This window comes from Pholis gunnellus (genome assembly GCF_910591455.1).
Source record: "Pholis gunnellus genome assembly, chromosome: 2".
Taxonomy (NCBI): domain Eukaryota; kingdom Metazoa; phylum Chordata; class Actinopteri; order Perciformes; family Pholidae; genus Pholis; species Pholis gunnellus.
The window spans coordinates 14,669,717-14,692,348 of NC_136536.1; the positions used below are offsets into that span (position 1 = coordinate 14,669,717).

General features: G+C 41.5%; 1 protein-coding gene across 1 annotated transcript; it reads right to left on the reverse strand.

Annotated features, from left to right (window-relative positions):
* Positions 1-5,385: 5,385 nt before the first annotated feature.
* On the reverse strand, positions 5,386-22,430 carry kcnc4 (potassium voltage-gated channel, Shaw-related subfamily, member 4; the record flags this gene model as incomplete). The annotated part of the gene is made up of 4 exons (XM_079178178.1): positions 5,386-5,453; positions 8,728-8,904; positions 9,715-10,651; positions 21,822-22,430. The coding sequence occupies 4 exons, from the start codon at positions 22,428-22,430 to the stop codon at positions 5,386-5,388; spliced, it is 1,791 nt and encodes a 596-aa protein (XP_079034304.1).
* Positions 22,431-22,632: the final 202 nt, after the last annotated feature.

A 22,632-nucleotide genomic window follows, 5' to 3' on the forward strand; every position in this document is an offset into this window, starting at 1 on the left:
TTGGGCACAGGAGAGCCGGGAGTGTTGCCCATTAGTGGGCCGCAAGAGACTGGCCTTGTGCTGAACACATAATGCTTCTGCGGCGAGAGGAAACTCCCTTTAGGACAGTTGACTGAGAAACAATTCTCCTGCTCTTCACAGATCATTGCGTCTCCATCCACGCTCACAGATTGGTTTCACTTATTATTTGGGGTTTTGTTGTTATGGTCAGTGGGCTCTTCACCTTAGGTAGGTCATGATCATGAGGCACTCGGGCAGAACGGCAGCTGTGGAAAATGTTGATATTTGGTGCCCCGACAACATTTTGGATATTGTTTGAGGATACTTATAATGTATTGCTTATGATTTTTTTTACCATCATTTCATATGGTTATGATGACACTGTTTGCTGTTTGCGTGCACGGCAGGTCAAAGTTGAACATGGAAGGTTTTAACTGTGATGGATTTTATTTTTTATTTTTATGGAAAGCTTGAATGATAATTTTACCGTTTGTCTTTGTTTTCTCACGATTCTCACCCAGTCAGATTTATTTATAGCAACATTGCTGCATTGCAAGATCTCTGCAATAAAGTTGGTAAGTACAATATTGTTAATGCCGGTAGGAACAAAAGCCCAAACTATGGAAGTAAGTTGTCATAATCCGTAATTATTAATAACCTTTAATTATATTAATGAGTTGTGAGCTCAGTCCAGAAACAACATGACACAGCATTTTATGAAGGCACTCAAGTTATGAAGGCTAATAAAGGTTGGCTCTCCAAATGGGAACTACTGTCTAACTCGGACAGTGGAGAGAAGAAAGTGGGAAGAAAAAAAAATAAAAAGCCCCAAACCTCCATCTGCATAGCAATCACATTGTGTCATCTGGACTTACAAAAGCCCTTTAATACTGTAAAACAGTGTCTACATTGCTCAGGATTCAGACATGTTTGACATGTCATCTGCGTGGCTTTACCGTGGCTGAATTGTGATGTTTTAAGTTGCTGAGTCCTGCTTCAAAAGATGAGAATAAAAGCCAAAGCCTTATCCCTGTTTAAAAATATCTTCTCATTCATAATAAAAAACAAGGATATGTTGCAAACAACATGGACAGTTTTTTTTTTCAATAAAGTAGGTTCACGTAAGTTCAATACATTGATCCCAATCTCACTTTGCACATAGGATTTGCAGGCCACAACAATTTAATAATGATACAAAATCAATATATTACACAGAAGCTCCTTATCTCTTATATATAGTGGAAATTCCACATATTCCACACCCTCTAAATCTCATCCTCATAAAGTGATAAATTAGTGAAAGTTTGTTATTCCCACAGCGTCGCACCAATCAATGAGCTGGTGAAATGGCTTGGGCTCAGCCTCTCTCCATGGAAACTGCGTTCAACATTGTCATGACAACCTTCAACCGAGGAGGAAAAAAAATAAAACAAGGAATGAGGGGAAAATGAAAGGGGGTTCTCTCTCTCTCTCTCTCTCTCTCTCTCTCTCTCTCTCTCTCGACTTCCAGCTCCCACTTCCTCTTCTCCACAAGCTCACCTTGTCTCATGAATCACAGCCTCGCAAATCTGTCAATCTTCTCTCCTGAGCGGGAGATGCTGCTTCACTAATGGAGCTATTCAAGAGTGAAGTATCAGGTACTGGCATGACGGCTGCTTTGTGTTGATAGTCATCAAAATAGGGCATTCAAACAAATCAATGGATCCAGCTGGTCAATCATCCACTGAGCACAGAGGTGTACAATTGTAAAGTGTTGTATTCCCCTCTGAAGCCCAATAGTGTTGTATGTTATCGACAGTGTGTCTGCTGAAGGGGTGAGGTGGCCTCAGTTGTCGGGGATTGGGGACGCTGATGTAGACTTGATGGAAACACTGAAATAAAATCTGATTTAATTCATTATGCACAGGAAAGGTCACTATAGCCAACAGCAATAGAGTGGAATGGAATGTTGTTTGGGTGCCCACAGCATTAACAAATAACTTTTAATTACTTTATTTATAAGGTAATGGACATTAATCAACATTTCTGTAGATGTGCCAGTGTTAGTCAGTCGGATAATGTTCAACTGCAGGCCTTCTGTTCTGTAAACAATAAAGTGACAGGTTAAGAAATATACAAACATAAAACAAGAAGATGTCAAAATAAATACAAAAAAGCAACGTCAGAATGCAAAGGACACAAATTGCTTGCAGAGGAAAGCAAAACACTCACGCACCAGTACAATGACAACTTCCACTATTCAGTACAGCAGCCACGTAAATGAGCAAAACCACATTTAAAAAATATATAAATAAAACATTCTACTTAAGTATACTGTAGTCCCCATGAAATCTGTGTGTTGGATTGTTTTGAGTAATGTGGACCCGTACCTGGAATGTGAGCACTTTAATTTCCTTTTGCCTTTATTGTGTTATTATGGTGGAAGCAGATATTTCAACCAAGAGAAAGAAATCCAAAACTGCCACCTCGAGAGGTGACTGAGAAAATTGGTCTGTGATTGAATGCATCTTGCTCATGAAATAAAATCCACAAGTGTTCAATGTTTCACAACATACTGTATAATCCTCAACTTCAAGCAGATGCAGGTCTTGAGATGTCGTCACATGTACAGACTCCAATAACCTTCCAATTTGTGCAGATTAATATTTCTCGTAACATCTTTACATCCTTACTTAAGTTAACGTCACTTCATATCAGTGGAGCCAAATACTGAGTTTGACAGAGTAAGAGCATCTTCTCGTCATCGCCCTGCTTCTATCGGACCAATTAGTATCTCAGTCCACATTTAGCTTTGTTAAAAGACAGAATCTACTTTTGTACGGAGACGTGGTGTCTGCTTTCATATTCATTCAGCCTCGATGGCTTAGACTCACTCGTGACATCTTGGCCCCCCCCCTCCCTTCATCGCCACAGAGCACTGCACAATACATCCCCGAATATCAAAACGTTCTTCATGGGCAACAACAGTCATGATGATCACGCTGAGCTGAGTATGTATGTGTGTGAGAGAGAGAGAGAGAGAGAGAGAGTGAGAGAGAGTGAGTGGTGTTTCTTTGCCTGTGAAAGACAGAAGGAGGGGGAGACGGAAGCAGCCGAGCAGTAATTAGTGTTGCCTGTCATCCCAAATCTCCATGGTGACAGGTTCTGTATGCCATCTACACCTTTGGTACATAATCATGGAGGCGCAGGAGAGCAGGAGGCTGTGACTGCTGTTACACCAGACAAGCCACCAAGCCAGACTACACTGGTGCCACCACTATAAATAGCCGTACAGTAGGTGACACAGCAGCAGCAGAGAGATATACACCCCCGCACTGTGCAGGTAATGGGGGGGAAAAAAGGGCAGAATCCATAACGCAAGCTGTGAATGAAAATACAAATGTACAGAAACGACAAGATCTTATCTTCAACACCAGAGGGGGTTGGGGTGGATTTTATTTCTATTTCTGCATAGAAACACATGCCTACATGATACAACATCACACGCACACATCTGGCAGTTGGACTGGGTTAAATTCCATCACACCTATACAATCCATAATGGGGAGATATGAAACGGAGTGTGCTTCTCAATCACATTCGAGTTTACAAACAGGGAAAACAGGAAATGAGGCGAAACAGATTAATTATCAAAATAATAATGCTTCCTTATTGGCCAACGTCTATTTCATGGTGCGTAAACATGACATATAAAGAAGAGGAAAGAGTTGAAGGAATGATCCAGAATTATTCGACATGTGCTACGTACGTACAACTGTGCTTATACATAATTACAGACCTCTGGGTCATAGAAACAGAGCTGAGTCTAATGAAGATGAAATGAACTTTCCCTTTGTTTATTAAACATAAGGCCACTATGGTAGACCATGAGGAATATATTATAAGTCACAAGTGAAAGAAACCACACTCCTGCTGCTTCTTCCTCTGCTGAAACATGTAACAGGGTTTCTACAGATCCGACGCCACAATCAGAAGTGTTAAGGTACAAATTACATTACTGCACACATTTAAGCTCCATTACTCAACATGAGCCACACATGGAACTGATGGCATTGCACTGTATGTATTTTATTTCATTTTACTAATGATAGTACTAAAAATCGACCATGTAATCTAATAGAATCTACATTTGGTCCTGACTCAACCAGCGGTGATGCCTTAATTGTATACAGCTAATGTAACAGACAAACAAATACTGCTCAACTGATTTTTTTTCTTTTGTTAAACCCTTATTGTACAAGGATTTACAAACAATGTGTTGCCTGAGCAGCATTCATACCACTCTGGGGACAAGCTGTGTCCCTGTGGTCAGTGTTAAACAGTAGTGGCACGAGAGAAGGCAGAGACCGGATGACCAACGGAGGATTCTGGTTCTGTTTGGTTGAGGATCGAACAATGATTTCAAATTCTCATCTAATCCTAGTTCACAGTAACAGTTTTGCTGCACAAACCCATATTCACAAGTGTTTGGGTGTTCTTACTAGACAGTTAACATTTATAGACGAAAGACATTAATCCGGTGACAATTAAGTTTTATGTTGTTTATAGTTCAAAAACGGACACTTCTGTACATACTGTACTACTACAAAAGGTGAAAAATAAAGAAAATCACGCTAACAAATCTCATTAGCAAATGAGACTCACCCATAAAACCCATGAAAAGTCTTCCTCTACAACATTGACTATTCATGACTAAATAAGCAATAGTCAAAGATGACCAATAATATTAACTTAAGTTTATAATATTTATGAAAAGTTTACGACTGAAAACTCTATTAATCTGCTTCATCAGCACTGTGTGGGTGAGATTTGGTCCGATTTGATTGACAGTGACCAAACAACCCACCAACTGTCATCCAATTCAAATGTTGCCAAATCCTGATTGGTGCACTGACATACATGACATCATATGTTTTCGATTGAGCCCCGCCCACTTCAAACTTGTAAGAAAAGCAACGCGAAAAAAAAAAGACAGAAGTCTATGATGTTGAATAACCAAAACTATTCAAACGATGGCAGAAACTTGTGTGTTCATGTAGGACCCAACAAGAAGCTAATTAAGACTTTGAGACACATTCACTAAATGATAAACAGATTAAATGGTAGCCACCACATTGTATAATGGTAGATCATGCAACACATGCAAAATGCTCTGTAACATGCAAATGAGTGTACATCTGGTAAATCTCTTATGCAACTGGTTTTCTACTACAGGGTTTTTGGATGTATGACAGAGACAAAAAAATGAAATAAAAAAAAAATCGTGTCTTGAATAAAGAGAATCCATTCCGCAGTTCATCCAGAACAAAACAGGAGCTCAGCGCAGCATGTACTCCACCGAGAGCTCATGCTCTTCCTCTTTCTCCTTTTAGTAGCCAATCAGCATCAGGTCAGCGTGGTGACCTCCGGCTGAGCGTAGTTTCCAGTGGCAGCGAGGATGTCTTTACAGGTCTCTGTTAAGAAACACAATGAAACACGCTGAATTAAGATTTAAGCATGAAAGACCTAGAAAAGGGACCTGGAGCATAATTTTGTCGTAGTGACATAATCTCTGCTGAATAAAAGCTGACCCTGTTCATGCTGGTAACCTGTCACTGTGAACTAATGAATCTTCTCATTATTAGTCAATCCTTTATTTTTTGAAAACCCAAATCAATGCGTTTTATCTATAAAATGTCATAAAATAGTGATAAATGCCCACAACAGGTTTCCTGAGTCCAAGAGGACATCTTCAAAAAGCCCATTTTATCTGACCAACAGTTCAAAACCCAAAGAAATTTAAATTTTTCAATTATGAAAAGTCCTAAACTTTGAAAAGCAGAAACCTATACATGTTTTACATTTCTGCTTGATAAATGACAAAAAAAAAAGTATTAATTGAAGATCAAAATTGCTGTTTAAAGTTTCCTGTTTGAGGAGTATTACTTTACCTTCACTCCACAGACAGAGAAATCCTACAGATCTGAACTGTAGAGGCCAGCAGGAGGCTTTTGATTGGACCACCCATGTTGTTAATGGAAACTTATGAGGAGCAATCATCCAGTCACTCGGGAATACGGAGGCCCATCAGAGCTCAGGAGCCTTTTCTCTGCTTGTCTGAATATCCGCCTGCTGCTTCCTTTTAGCAGCACTTGAACGGTTTGCCACACCATTATGCACTCATCATAAGGATACGAGCTGGTGGTTTTCACGTCGCTGAGGCAATGCACTTCCCAACAGGACAGTGTTTGCACGTATAAATTGTGACGGTGATTGTTGCAACAATGCCGCATGATTCCCTGTGACTGGCCGTAATCACTTCAAATTCACCAGCATTTTGTTCCCTCTGCAAGGCGGGAGACCATTTCCTGTCACTGATAACCATCTGAGCATCTTCAGATCTGCTGCGTCCATCTGTCCTTCTCTCTGCTTCCTGCCATACTGCTCTGGTGAAATATGATCCATACATTGTATCCTGTAACCCTGGAATTAAGCTAACACCATCCCTTATGGGCATAGCTCTGAAGAGCAGAGCCACTGTGTCATAATCCATCTCCATCCAACCAGCTCAAAATGGCTGCAATCACAAAAGGCAGCTTCTTGCATGTTGGACAGAAACAAGGAGTTTTTGATTTTGAACTCTGACGCAACAGTTTTAACACTGTCAGGAAACAGTGAACAGCCCTTTTTGCAGATAATGTGCGCTAAAATGTGTTGTGTATGTGCGATATTCCCCTGTAATAGACTGGGATGTCATTATCCACATACTCACCAGACACAGGGCTCAGGATTGAATTACCCCCTCCCCTCTCTCTCTCTCTCTCTCTCTCTCTCTCTCTCTCTCTCTCTCTCTCTCTCTCTCTCAAAGATTAGTTTTGAGATGTTCTGGCTTTGCTTAGCTTCCAATCGTTTTTGTCTATCAGAAGAGAGCTCGCTTGGCAATTTCATGAGCTGACCAGATACTTCAGCGCAATATTAGAGAAGTCAGCGTGAAAGCAGGCTGGTGATGATTTGTGTTTCTCTGTGTTTGTGTCTTTCCCACTGTGACTGTGAGGCTAGGGATTTTATATTGACTAATGACTTGTCGACGGACATCCCTTCTTCATGGTCATGTGACAACATACCATTAGCCGACACCAATCTACACCACTCAACACATTCAGTGATTGACGAGGCTTTTAACACACATGTTCAAATACCATTTCCTTGTAATGGGTTGTCAAAAAAGGGAGAGGAGTATATTGTCTCATAGCAGCCAAGCTACAGTAAGTGCCCCATTTATGTGTTGTTTTTTCCTCCACAGTGATGTGCTAATGACCTTTGGTAGAAAAATGCATCTCGGTAAAGTGCATTTTTGCAGGAAAACACCTTCAGTGTCGTTGTGCTAATTGCGGACGAAAGTCAGGATGTTGACTGGGTGGGATGTGTGCTCAGGATGTCAGGAATGAATCTATGACTGCCAAATATAGAGCCTCTTCTCACAAGGGGCTTTTGGGTACTTTGGGTAGCTCAGATGTGAGATCCGGCAGCCATTCAAGCAGAGAGAGACGGCAGGCTGACAGTGGATGTCAATTGACACATTTAAGGGAGCTTCACCTTTTTTATTGTGCACATGTTACCGGTTTCAGACAGCTCCTCTAATAGTCAAAATTAAAGAATATTGGTGTTAAATAAGTAATCACAGAGAGTCGGAGGTCAAAGGTGTATAAATGCAATCTGAATGTCGACAAGATGACTGATTTGATTTAATCCAACTTGCATTACAAATGCTTGTATATGAACCTGAAAGCATATGCTTGAGTATATCGGGCTTTTCTTACAAGTCTTAACAAATTGTTTGGTACCAAAGTGTAAAAACTACTAATATGTCATTTTTGCACTTCGATATTTGTAATAATAAATAAAACAAGATATAACATGTTAAAAGGTGCAACATTTGAAATTCAGACCACATCTATTGCCTCCACACAGCCCTCAATGTGGCAAAGGCTGAACCCGTAGCACACAGCTAACGGTGCTACCAGCGCTAACAGCGCTAACTAGCAAAAGTGCTGACAGAGCTAACAGTGTTTACCTGAAGGGGAATCAGACGGTGGGTGCTACGCTTCCACCGTCTGTTGGGACGTCATTATCAGCTGTAACAGCCGTATGAGAGCAGTGCGGAGCGGTGGCCGTGAGCTAACCAGTGGGGCACGCTCACATGCACAAAAAGCTCGCGCAGCGGCTTGGTTGTGTCAATAAAGCAAGCAGAAGCTCGGATTACAACACACACAGATGGAGAGCGACTTCATTCTCTGCTAAGGTAGACATCACTCCACTTTATCTTCACATAGCAAATGGTTATTTGCTGCTATATTAATGCTTTGAATATTGCATAGACAACTTTTAATTAGTGAATTTTAGAGGAGCTGGTAGGTATATCTATACCTTTGGACAGAGCCAGGTTAGCAGTTTGGAGAACAGACGTGAGAACGGTATCAATCTTCTCAAATAACTTCACAAAAAAGCTGATTTACCAAAACGTTAATATCTCCCTTTAAGTACCTGTAATCTGTCAGGAACTTTACTGACTGACTAACTAACAGGATGTTCTTGAAGTCCCAGAGAGCGCCAGTGGAGGAAACACAACTCACCTCATGACATACCAATCGAACCAAATTAGTATTTTTTCAGAGAAGTAAATGGTGTGCAACCGTACAAACAGTAAATGTGTATATCCAGGTGTGCACTGATATGTATGTAACTTACCAGTATGGACGTTGGGGTCTCCAGGGGTTAGGAGGAAGCAGGTGGCCTCCTTCTTAGTCTTGTCTCGCCCTCGAGAGCACCGCAGGGACCACTTTTCACTGGGCGACAGCGGCTGGGTCAGGCTGCAGCCTTCCTCTTCTGAAAGGGCCACATTTGCATCACCGTTCTGTTTGGAGTCTGACAGGAAGACAAAAACACACAGAGACGTAAATGCCAAAGCTTTTACTGAGACTGCCCCGAGTGCCCAGACAAAGGCAGAGGTATATTGCACAAAATCTGTATTTTTCTGTGATTAAATTAAATTTGTCGGAGAAGTTATGAAGAGTAATTTGATCATGGTGTCTTACCGTCTATATGAATAAGCACATTTCATCTGCCAGACAAACTGTCAGGCTGCTATGTTTTAACTAGCGCAAGACCTCTCAAATATTTATCATCACAAACAAAACAATCTTGTAAATGAAAAACCTGATGAATAAATTCAATAAACAGAACATCAGCTTAAGAGGGTCACTTCATCCAAATTACAAAGAAAATATTTTTTAATTTACCTCTAGTGGTTTTTAGTCATGAAGACACTTTTTTGTTTTATTTACCCCAATTTTTGCCTTAATACCATTCAGGTGAATGCAAATGTATTTGTGTTGTTAACAACACAGACATTTTAAATAATAAATAGTAAATCAAAAACATGTCCAACATTTCTCTCCTGCAACAATGCCCCCAATGCTCTGGATAATCCAAAGAAAACACGGATAACAATTTGAAAAGAGAATATTTTCATGGTAGAAAGTATCTAATGTTCAGTGAGGTCTATGGATTATTCTGAGTAACTAGGACAACGTTGACAGACATTACTGTTTAAATTAAAAGGTAATTTTTCAATGATGTGAGCACCACAAATATTTGTGTGCAAATGTTTTCATCAGAAAAGATGACACAAAAGACAACGTGGATGAACCCTTTAACATTGCATTGCAGGCTGACCTGAGCGGTTTCTGCTGACGCTCTCCTCAGCAGCCAGCGGACACGTGTCGCTCTGAGTGCTGTCTCTGTGCGAGTTTGTTTCCGACTTCCCAAACGAGGCAGAGTCAGTCGGAGCGTCTGGGATTGGGTTGTGCTTCTTCTTCTTCTTCGGCAGCTTCTGTTTGGCCATAGCCAGCGAGTAGTACATCCCAAAGTTATTGACGATGACGGGGACCGGCATGGCGATGGTCAACACCCCGGCCAGCGCGCACAGCGCCCCCACCATCATGCCTAGCCACGTCTGTGGGAACATGTCTCCATAGCCCAGCGTCGTCATCGTGACCACCGCCCACCAGAAACTGATGGGGATGTTCTTGAAGTGCGTGTGTCTGAAGTCTGTGGGGTCGTTGGGGTTGGCTCCGATGCGCTCGGCGTAGTATATCATGGTGGCAAAGATGAGCACACCCAGTGCCAAGAAGATGATGAGAAGGAGGAACTCATTGACACTGGCCCTCAGCGTGTGGCCCAGCACGCGGAGGCCTACGAAGTGCCGTGTCAGCTTGAAGATCCGGAGGATCCGAACAAACCGCACCACGCGGAGGAAGCCCAGCACGTTGTTGGCAGCTTTGGACGACAGACCCTTCAGGCCCATCTCAAGGTAGAATGGCAGAATGGCCACAAAGTCAATGATGTTGAGCGTGTTCTTGATGAAGACCAACTTGCGTGGGCAGCAGATGATACGCACCAGGAACTCAAATGTGAACCAGACCACACAGATGCCCTCCACAACGATGAGGATGGGCTTGGTAACCATCTCCAGCCTCTCCACGGTCTGTGTGACGTTGCCCACGAGCACCGTCTCCGTATGGTTATGCAGTTCATTGAAGGCTTCATGGGTCTCCATGCAGAAGGTGGTGATGGACACCAGGATGAAGAAGAGAGAGGCAAACGCCACTCCCTATAAAAGACAAATAAAACAAATAATTACAATTTCATGCCTTCCAACTAATTAATATGCATGGATTTTTGTGTAATTATATTATAAGACTTATTTTTGTCAAACTTTACAGTATCACTGACAAAAACGACATTGATGTGAAAGCAGCCTGTTTTGAGGGATTATTTTCTGGCGGCGGCAGTGAGTTTGAGATGATTGACAGTAAGCAAAGACTAAACACTGATATTAACACTTAAGTCAAGAACAGAAACATTATGATAAGACACAAGCGTTGACAATATCAAAGTGAGGATTCATGTTAATTGTGATGAATCATTCACTGTGAAGTTAGTTTTTCACTTAAAATAATGACTTCATATGAAGTTTAGAAATTGAGCCCTGATATCTCTTAACTATCCTCAATGTAATAAAATACAAATATACCATATTCAAATTATACAGAGGTGGAGGGCTACCCAGACTACTATGGAAAAACATTACCCGCCAGTATTCCCCAAATGGGAAAGAAAAACCTTAATCTGCCTAACATGTGTGAGGCTGCACTGCAGTGTATTGAGCTAAATGCAAATGTGGTATTACCGCTAGCATACTGGTGTTTAGCAGACAGTGTTTACAATGTTCACCATTTCAGCTTGTTAGCCTGCTAACATTTGCTAGTTAGCATTACACAGTTAGCACAGCTGAGTTTGGAAGGTATTTGCAAACCAAAGTGTTGGACGAATAAAAACATTGACATAATGATGGCGCTAAATGAGAAATCAGGTGGCCATCAAAGTTACTACAATTCATACTGAGGAGGAAATTAATCTCTGAAACAAAGTCCATGGCAACCAATGAAATAGTTCAGTCTGGACCAATGAGCTAGTCGACTGACAATGATGTCATCCCTACACTGTACCACTAGCGTGGCAAAAGAATAAATAAATGAAGAGTTCACAATGAAAGCAAAGGTACAAAAATGCACTGCAAATGTTTGTTTCCAGGAAACCAAAACAAATGAGTGTCAATGATAATTAAGATCATAAAAGGCAACCATAATACTGTCATTTTATAGCAACTATGCTGCCCAACTATACCCCACCCCCTTCCAAAAAATAAAACCTACTAACTAAACATAATCAACTTTTTTCCTGCTCCACTGCCACTACGCCTCCTCATGACATCCTATTACCTGCCAGGATTGAAATCATTCTTGTGATTGTCCACTGCCACTCTAGTTCTAAGATTGATGAGAGAATATATATTTTTCTTTTTTTTAAAGGACTTGGGAGCCAAGATAATTTTCTTTCTTGACAAAACGGACCAATTTCAAACCAATTACTGCCATGAACACAGAGCCTGAATCATGCTGAGGCGCTCACATGGTGCCAACACTGACTTACTGTGTGAATTTTGATTTACATATATCAGAAAATAGCCTTGAGGTTTGATTTTGTTCCGAAAAAGGAGGTTTTTGGTTCATCTGGTAACAGCTCATGTCGTCTCGAACCACAAGTGGAGGAAAAGGAAGTGAAGGGATGAGCAGAGTCTGCCGACACAGAGCGGATTGGGAAAAGAGACTCTGGACAATCGGCCGAGTCATGAAAGAGTCACCTGTCCTGTTGACAGGTTTATCAGACATATTTCACAGAGTGAAACACTGCCATCAGTGTTCCCTCTGACAATTACACGATAAAAACACAAATGATCTCTCTTAAAAGTACAAATCCAAACAAAAATCCGAGCGAGTCAAACTGATGGAAAGTAAATTGAACAATGTGGCTGCATGGCATTGTCCTGATCCGGAACAATGGCCATGCCTGTCTGTGTTTGTGTTCCTATTGTGTGCTAACTCATACCTGATCTGTCTTTATTGTTTACTAAAGCCGTGACAAATTGCAATGCCTCTCCAACCTTTCTAATGTTTCAGCTGGATAAATATGTACCTGTACCTTGCATGCACTCAGCTCCCTTTTTCCTCCAGGGGCCTCTTGTATATCAACCTGCTTTATAGTGTTTGGGTCTACGATTAGAAAAAACAAATAAAGCATGTGATGCCCAATGGAGATACTAACTCACTGTGGAACAAATAAAATCATTACAAATGGGACAGCTTACGTCTGATCGTATCTCTATTGTCACACAGCTCTGATCCTCTTAAGATGATGAGCTGCAAGACAAGAGGGAAGGCCGTGAAGCCCCGACTCTGAGCCCCAGGAGGAGCTCAGAGTTCCCCGTCGCATAGATACAGGTTTCCCTGAGCATTACCAGGCCAACCAGTCACAGGGAATATCACAACAAGCAAACAGAAACACACGGCTGGATTAGTTACTTATTCAGCACATCACAGTCGCTGAAGTTGAGGATTGTAACCATGTAGAGGGATTTTGCTACTCTTCTCAACCAGTTTAAAACCAGTAAACAAAGTCGTTTCTCCTCTGTTAGTCTCTTTCAATCAACATTAGTTAGTGGTGGAAGAAATACACAAGATACTTAAATAAAAATAGGAATACTGCAATGTAAAATACTCCATTACAAGTGAAAGTTTCCTCCTGGGCTTTGGTGATGTAAATGTATAAAGTAGCATATTTTTTATTTTGCAGATTTTCTATCAATTAAGAGTGCACAATTCCCTCAATGCACTGCGGTCCTCGTCAATGCTCGCTCTGTTGGGGACAGTGCAGGCAGACAGGTGCCCCCTCTGCAGCCACTTCTTTTCCCCTGCCAGCAACGAGCTACACCAAGCAACATGTGGGACCTTCATGATGTCCTCTAAGCTCCAGCCCACCAAACATCCAGTAGGTTGAAGCCTGGACACGTTCACACTTGCAAACAGGAGGTTGTGTTTGTTGGAAAAACAAAAGCCTCAATAAATGTGTCCATTGTGTTGTTTCTAAAACCTGTCCAGCTGTTTCATCAACCTCTGTATTCGTCTCAACAAGTGACAATTATTTTTAATGGGTTTAAATAAAACATCTTGCAGCCAAACACATTTTCACACTTTTCTGGCTTTGACAAAAACACATCACACAAAAAAAATGCTCCTTCGGTATGACAATAAATCAGCAGCCACCAAAATAAAAAGTGAGTCCAGTTGCTTGTGATGAGCCCAACAGGCCTCAACAGTGTTCAGTTTATTCAAATGCCAGACGGTTTATTCAAGAACTAAACAGAGCTGGATATTTGCAGCCAGGGGCACCTCTGCAGGGAAGGGGCTGGAGGTCCTGGCACACACAAGGACAATTTGCTCTGCTCATAAAAGGCTTATTAACAAGGAAGTCTTCACAATAACAGCTTGACCTCACACCTGTGTTTGTGTAGGTGGGGGCCACTTCTTTTTCTGAAAGTATTTTGGGATTTGTAGTGAAGCATTTGACCCTCTGGCTGTTTATATTCTTATTTATTTGCCGTTTAGTGTCCAAGTGTTTGTGTTGTTCAATGAATCGTTCAGCATCTAAATGTTTCTGTATGGTTGATTTAAGGTCTGTCACAAAGTGGGACCACAACATCATGTTTACAGCTGAATAGTGGAAACGTTAAACAGCCACAGTGTGTGAGTGATAATCTCTCTTTGCCACCAGAGTGTTTCCATGTTGGTCTGCTGATGATGAATGTTAACAAGCAGCTTTTTGTTTTTAATTTCCTGGGAATGTAAATGTAGCTTCTACAATCTTCCTGAGGGTTAAAGCTGACTCAAGGTTATATACATATAGTGCTTGTCTATGTATCATATTAGTTATTTATCTACTTTTCATGTCTATCCAGCTCCTTTCTACCTTTATGGTCTGCTTGCTGTAATGGTAATTTCTCTGCTGGTGATAAATAGTTACATTTTAGATTTACTTACAGTACAACAACGTTTGATGTTTACCATGTTATGCTGCTCCACTACATGTCCGTGGCAAATATTTAAATGTGTATTTTACTACATTTGTTTTCCAGTTCCAGCTCTTAGTAAGCCTGGTGATCAGATTGAATTGCCATTACATTTCACTTCATTCACTCCATTTAAATGGCTGAGATGAACAATCTACATCTGCTGATGAAGACCATGAGATCTGATTGAAAGCTCCAGGAAAAGGGACTGGTAATAAATAGTTCCACTAACACCAATTGCAACAATAAAATGATATTTAGACATGAATGTATCCATAATTATAGTACAACTCTCACCAAGCCCATTTCTATGCATTTATTTCATTTATTTAAGTACATTTAGCGAATAGAACATCTCAACTTTTACTTACTAATAATTTGAATGCTGGACTTTCTCTCGTAATGTTTACAGGCTTTCTACTTTAACTTAAACCTGCAGCGACTGATTTTTTTGGCCAACTGGCATGAACACTGACATATCTTAAATAGTTGTCATGGCGGACTTGTTAGCATACAGATTTCTATCTATGTCCCAGAAGACAACAGCGTAAAATAAAGCATACATTTAGATCTGTGTTTGTCTCTGTGTATTTAAGTCCAATATTCACTCCTAAATCTTTCACTATATTTACCAGCTAGTTTCCAGCTGTGTCTGACTGGTGTTTGGTGCTGAGCAGGTAGTGTGCAGAGGGCTTTTAGAACATTTTAACTGAAAACAACACTATGAGAGCAGTGAGACCAGAACAGTGCAGTTGTGGGCCAGACAGCTGAATAATGCGTTAAAAGACTCTATAAAGCTCCAAAGAGCTCACGAAAACGGCAGAGTTGATGACAATTATTTGTGAGTTCATCACTATAAATGACAACTTTCACTTCAGTACAGCAAAGCCTCTGAGTATACGTAGTGCCAATCACTGGTGGCAAAAAGACATTGAGCCAAGGTCATCAGGTGTCGGTGTGCAAAGAGAGCCGATGATCCCCCCGAGGGGACAGCCGCCCGGTCCCAGATGGGAAGACCAGAGCGGGAGGGAGGGACACGGAACAGGCAGCAGGCTGTGCGTCAGGGTGCAGCAGCTGGGGAGTCCCATCACGGCCATCACCTCCAGCTGTTCAGCGTCACGCTCTGTTACTAACACTCACACGCTATACGCAAGAACCACCACAACGAGCCTTCTGAGCAGTCAGCAGCTGCAACGCCCATGAGAGCAGCCACTTCTGATGTTTTCTTAGAATTCATGTCACACTGATTCAGGATCAGTCCACCTGGAGATGGGGGACAATGAATGTGCACTACTGTCAGCTGGGCTTCTCTGTGGAGAAGTTATTCACTGTCACACGTTTATATTTCATTGAAACCAGAAGCGGTAGGGATGATCTAAACTGCGATATAAAACAAGAAACAATATTGGAGGAGGTAGAACTCAATTCTAAGTTTTGACTCGTTTTGCTATTGGAGGGCTTTAAGTCATTTTCAGCTTTGAACATGGACATGGAAAATCCCCAAACCACTACCTACAACATAAAAGATCAGTGGTGAAAACCTTCCTACACAGAGCTGATAGAGAGATGGAGTAACTCCAGACCAACAGGTACAAGAAGTTGATGCTGAGAATCCTTACGACCAGGACGAACACCACATCACCAGGGAATGCCATTGAGTCTCTTTTGTGTGGCTTTAATAGAACATAATATTATATGAACACCTTAAGACCTCTGCTAGTACGCTCTCAACACAGGACTCCCCCTGACAGGAAGACCAGAGTCGTGTTTGACATCACATCAAGGAAACAGAGAGGACCCTGGACAAGAGACAACATCAGCTGTCTGTGAACCCAAAACCAAAGACTGAATACGGGGCAAAGGTCATCGACCAGGAGTCATTGGACGACTGGAGAAAGATCCGCATCCCACATCGGAGACCATCATAGACAGAGGTTACGACCATCTGTGAGGATGCAACTTTAATTCTATACTTTAGACAACAACTGAACCATCTCCATAACAACTGAGCATAAGCTATCTTGATGAGGACTCATGTGAGATTTTACTGTAATAAAGTTCTGGGAGAAAAAGCCAGGAAAAATACTGACTTCTCTCTTATTTGACATGTCGCTCCTTCTCAAACGTACAATAATATAATACACCGTCTACAATCCTTGTGAGGTTTGAAGCTGATAAAACAATCTTTAATCTGGCCAATCTTCTACAAACTGTTGAATAAGCTGTTTTTAACTGAAGGACCCACTCTTTGGTTTGGTTGATGTAAGATTACATTTTCAGTCATATCTATTTCCAGCAAACAGATTAGAATTGAGCAGAATAAACAGACAGCATAATCTCACAGGATTACATCCCTCCTTCAGTGTGCTAAGAGTCTCTGTCTAACGAGGCTGCGCTGCTTTGATGTGTTAAAAAATCAAATCCGGTGTTCCAATCACAGAGCAGCAGAGAAAGGTGTCAGTGCTGTGAAAGTCAAGCCCAGAAGGCTCTTTATTATTTATCAACTGGGTGTCACACAGAGATGTAATGGGACGTGTGAGGATGGGGTTCATATTCAGAAAGAAACACAAATGAGGTTTTAATGAGGATTTGATGACAGAAAAGTGAATACATTGATGTGATTCCATGGAGACAAAAGGTGAAAAGGCAATATTATTTTCTTATTACGGTTAGACTTTTCACCCGATATTGATATTTAACTGTACAATTGTCGCTCATACAACATTATTTAAATCTGTATATCCACAACTAATCTATACATAATTAAAGTTGCTAAAGCGCTTCTTTTGCCGCTCAACAGCTCTCAACAAACTCTTATTACAACACACACAGAAGGACAGCGACTTCCTTCTCTGCTCAGGTAAACATCGCTTCACCATATCTTTACATCGCAAATTCTTGTTTGCTGCGATATTAATGCTCTGGACATTTTAAATGAGGATGAATGTCTTTTAAACATTTAATTTGACAATAAAAAATCTAAATTCATGTCAAGCTATTTTATCCAGTTATTGAATCTGAATGTAAACGTCATTCAATAAGAAATGTAAGTGTAAAATCTGAACACATAAAAACACAACTGCATTTTCTATTGCCAAATTGATTGGTTATTGGAAATGTAGACCTCAACAATCCCACATCAGTTAATCCCTCATTGATTTGTCTCTCTATGTGGGATAGAATACGTTGCTCCTTTCTGTGGGAAAGGCAGTTTTAATTGCTCAACCACTTGCAGCCCATTACCACAGCGGTGATTAATTACAGGCAGCAGCGCTGTGGAATTAAGGAAATATTGCGTTTAATGTTAATGTCAAGTCTAATTGTCACATGCAACTACTCTGAGATTAAAAAGCCTGGTACACTTCCAGTGTCACGGAGCGCTCCAGGTGTTTAAACTGAAATAACGTAATGTTATAATGTTTATTTCTATACTATTACAATATTAGTATTTTGGCTCTATCCTCCAAAAATGTGGTTTTAAGTCGGCAACCACATATATGTGCAACCACATATTATGTTAACTTAATGTTAAGGTTATTTCAACTTTCTGTCCCCTAAAATTGAAGGACTGTGTAGCGTTTACAACCAGGCTCATGGCTCTGTGGCAGTAAATGCAAACGTGAGTGTGCCGACATGCTGATGTGAAGCAGGTGTAATGTTTACTCCTCATTGCCACCCTCTTAGTTTGCCGTGTTGGCAATTCATTGTTGAGACATTTCACTCGAAACCGCAAATGTCAACCTCTTGGTGACGCGAGAGGAAAAGTCGTGGGATCACCATGATGATGATGATCATGGTGCCTAGCACGTCCAGCGGGGACTACACTACTTACGCAGTTCATCTGATGTGAAAGTACTTTAAATCTTACAACCATTACTGCTCTAGTACATGCTGTATTATGGTCCTCTCGTGTCTTTGATTTTTTTGAGTAGTGCCATCATCAGAACAGTCTTCATGTGCAGACTTTCCCAGAGCTGCACCTCCAGTCATGGTTGATAGTGAGGAGGATGTGGCGGGAAATGATTAACTTCCCTCCGGCTTTCAAGCATCACATTACCTGAGCTGAGCTCAGAGGCTCTTTGAAAATAAAAAGGCCATAAAGGTAACGTGAGTCCCTCAAAATGCACTCCTCTCAGAATGCACACAGAGCAAACATACCTGCATGGGTCAGCTGGAGAGGAAATAGACAATGACCATTATGAGCGGGTCAATAAGGATCTGCCTTCGCTCGTTCTTGTTACATAGTTCCAGATTCACATCTACAGTGAGAACCCTGATTGATTAATTTACAAATATTCAGTGGTGAGAGACAGGCGTGATGAAGTGGCAGGCAGAGCGCGCGGTCATCTTCAGATGGCAGCTGTGACTCAGAGATGTCGGCTGTTCTACAGTGACAGCCTGCAAATGCCACCTGGACGGGAAACTAAAATAAGCACTATTTGTATTGTGACTGGCATGCAATAAGAACTTTTGCAACACTGCGGGAGCCTCTGAATAGACCATTCAACTCCATAAACAGGCAAACAGAAATTAGAGTGAGCATCAGCCTCTCTCTCTCTCTCTCTCTCTGGACTAAAAGCATTTTTCTGTTTTGACCGATGAAAGCTCCTGGCCCTTTGCCTAACAACTAGTGACACTCGATACTTGCCTTCATGTTTACTTCATTAAGCGCTCTGCTGCTTTTGTTGCTAAGCCATTAGGCAGAGCATACTTTCAAACGCTTAGAAATGGCTGTTATTCCTTGTGGAAGAAATTAGAGCAAAATGATTTTACAACATACAAACATTTATCGATAAGCCTAACGTGTATCTCGTTCACCGTGATGAACTTAGAAACTGAGATTGATCTTTGGGGGAGTGTACGTCTTGAAATCATAAATACATGTCAAACACTTAAGGTGTGACAATCTTTGAATAAAATAGCATTCACAAATCGGCAAAAACGACACAACAAATAGGGCAGTGGGGTTTCTCTCAATGTTGTAGATTAGATTGTTGTGATAAATGGATGATTATATGTGTATTCTTCTGTTTAATATAAAGCATGATTTACTCTGGACATACACTCCTGCAGCCTTTTAAACACTCAGTGTTTAGAGAAGCTTTGAGAGCAACCCTTGAACAGGATGTGTGGGAAGACTTCAGCAGCACTGTATTTTTGTCATGAAACAGCATTTTCTCTATTTTCAGCATTTGGGTACAATATCATAATATATATTTAAATGAAAACAAAAAAAACCTGCTATTCACATGAGTGCAAGCTACATTTAGTCATCGGGAGAGAGTGCTGGACACGTGCCACATTTTTTAAATATATAATTATCAACTGGGAGCTGAATAAATACATTTGTCATGGCTTCTAGCACAGAGATACACTACATTCACTTGAATGTTCTGTTTGGGGTCCTGGAGGTCCATAGCCCTTTTTAACAGCTCAAAAAACAGCCTTTACATTGTTTTATCAGGCTGATATGTCATGTTGGCTCATCATTTTTGTTGATCATTCACATCTTTTTGAACAGATTACATGTTTCAGAAGGCATGGACCAAGAACATGGTCAAATCTATTGGATGTTCATATGCTCCTTTTCTGTAACTCGTGTTGTTAGTACTTTATAAACACAGCATTACTCGTCTTAAACCCCAAAATACTGTACATGTATTTGGAATCTATTGTTGTTGTTGTTTTATAGGAGGTCCAATAGGGAGTTAGATCTCTCTGGGGTTTACCTGAGCCAAAACATAAGTGACTACATATGAAATGCTGTAGATTTCTGTCTGTGAATTAGTTTTTTTTTTCAGAGTACAACAAATATAAACAGTTTAAGGAACGCAAATTGGTTGATTTCTCAATTATTATTACTATTACACATACAGCAGTGTGTTCTGCGGGACACCAACAATGAGGAAGTAAAGCCAACATTTACAGCACACCTGAAAAATCCACCCATAAAGTGTGATTGTAGTTGACACAGAACATCTCGTTCCAAAATTCTGGGCGTAACATACTGCTTTACAAGTCTCTATGTTTTGGAACCAGTATACAGGGATTTGCTTCCATTCAACAACAGGTGCATCACTGAGGTCCATCACTGATTCTGGGTAATACAGCCTGACTCCAGGTCACTCCAGATGTGTTGGATGGGGTTGAGTTGAGCAGGACAGTTCTTACACAGCCAGTGGGTTAAACACTTTTTATAATTTATGACTTTCCTTGTCTGGACGAAAAGTACACAAAAGTATGTGGACAGAGGTGTATGACTTGTTGCCATATAGTGCTTTTGAGTTGTATTCTTAATATATCAGAAAGGAACAAAATGAAAATAGTTTGATCATTATAGTATCATTTTGCATTTGGTTCCCTTTGTTTTTGTTTTATCTCTTTTCCCTCGTCAGTAATGCACTCAATAATTTCTGTTTTTACTATCTGCTCAAACGAATTAGAACAAACTTGGTGTTTGTATGATTTTCTGTTGGACTGTTGTTTAAAACGTGAGCAAGTCAAAACATCCGAACAGATGTTTGAGATTCAATCCCTAGTTGATGCATTGGCGAAGCTACGTCTGTTCCTGGGAACAGTCAATGAAACAGATGTGATGATATGAATATATGCCCTGAAAACAGGAGTGTCCTCAAACAAAGAAACGTTGCCCTACAAAGAACCACATCGAGCCTCAACTCCTACTGCCGAAAACTTCCCAGACTTTTTTCTAACTCCAAAAAAAACAGGTTTACTTAGAATTAAAAGTCACAGTCACATGGTTATTGGCCTTGCCAGGTTCAAATAATGCAGCTATTAATACGTTTTTTATACTCACTAGATCAAGTTGAGTTATTAGGTTGGAGGAGTTTACAACTAAATGCCCAAGCAGTAACATTCAGGCCCTTGAGTAGTAAAGGCAAACAAGTGCACATGCAGACTATACAGAGTGCTGCTTTTCATTGCGTCCTGTCTTGATGTTACAGGAGGACTCGGTAAGCAGTATAGTGAGTGAATTATCCTGGAGAGATAAAGTTCATTGAAATTGAATTGAGCTGCTGACCCTGCAGACAACAAACAAGTTGGACTAAAACAACTGGTGTGGAGAAATCCTAATTGTAATGGGTCGATGGTAAAAACTTTGACGTGAAAAGTGTAAATACAAACGCAGATAGTTCATATAGCGCACTTTAAGAGATGTATAGGGACACCTGTAGATTTGGACATCACGTGCGTCTATTTTACGTAAATGGAAAAATCCCTTACCGGTTTCATGGTCTCACACTGACATGTGCCCATTAAAGCGCTCAGAGGATAAAACACCTGCGGGACTCACCCTGGCTGCTCTGGACGAGTACGGGTCTTCAAACAAAGCCCAGACCTTCGGCTGCCAAACTTCGCAGCAGCTCCTCGACCTGTCGGGACAGTCCTCGATGCCGAACCGCCTCGGCATCTCTCGGTCTTCCTCGGCCTCCGGGTCCGGCGGTTCAAACGTCTCCAGGGCCTCCTCTGCGTCCCGGTGCTGTCGGTAGGTCATCCAGCAGCACGGCTCCACGTCGGTCTCGTCAATCCCCCAGTACGCCAGCTCCTCCTCGAAGAGCGGACCGCAGACGTCGGCCGGGCAGTGAAGCTTGCCGGTTCGGTAGTAGTTCAGCACGTAGGCGAAGATGCCCGGGTGTCTGTCGAAGAAGAGCTCGGCGCTCGGGGGCGCAGCGTCCGAGTCGGAGCTGACCTGCGGGTCCGGGTCTGCCAGCCACGCCAGCCGTGTCCCCGGCAAGGTCCTGAGGGTGCTCTTGTAGGTTTCATGTCGAGTTCCGCCCACGTTGATGGTAATTTTGTCCGAGTCTTCCCCTCTGTACATCTCCTCCTTGAGACATGTTTTAGACGGAGGTTTGTTGCCCGACTTGCGCCCCCGGTAAGACGAAACACACACCGAGCTGATCATTGAGAAGCAGGGACCTCCTGGCTGCTCGCCCCTCCGTTAAAAGCGGTTGTCCCCTCGTACCAAAAAAAAATCAGAAAATGAACGCAAAGTGCGTCCTCATTTCACACCCCAGTCCTTAAACTGACTGACCTGTGCGTCTCATTTAGCATATCCAAAAATCAACAGCCTAATAATCCAAACAGCGGCCGAGACGCACAACGAA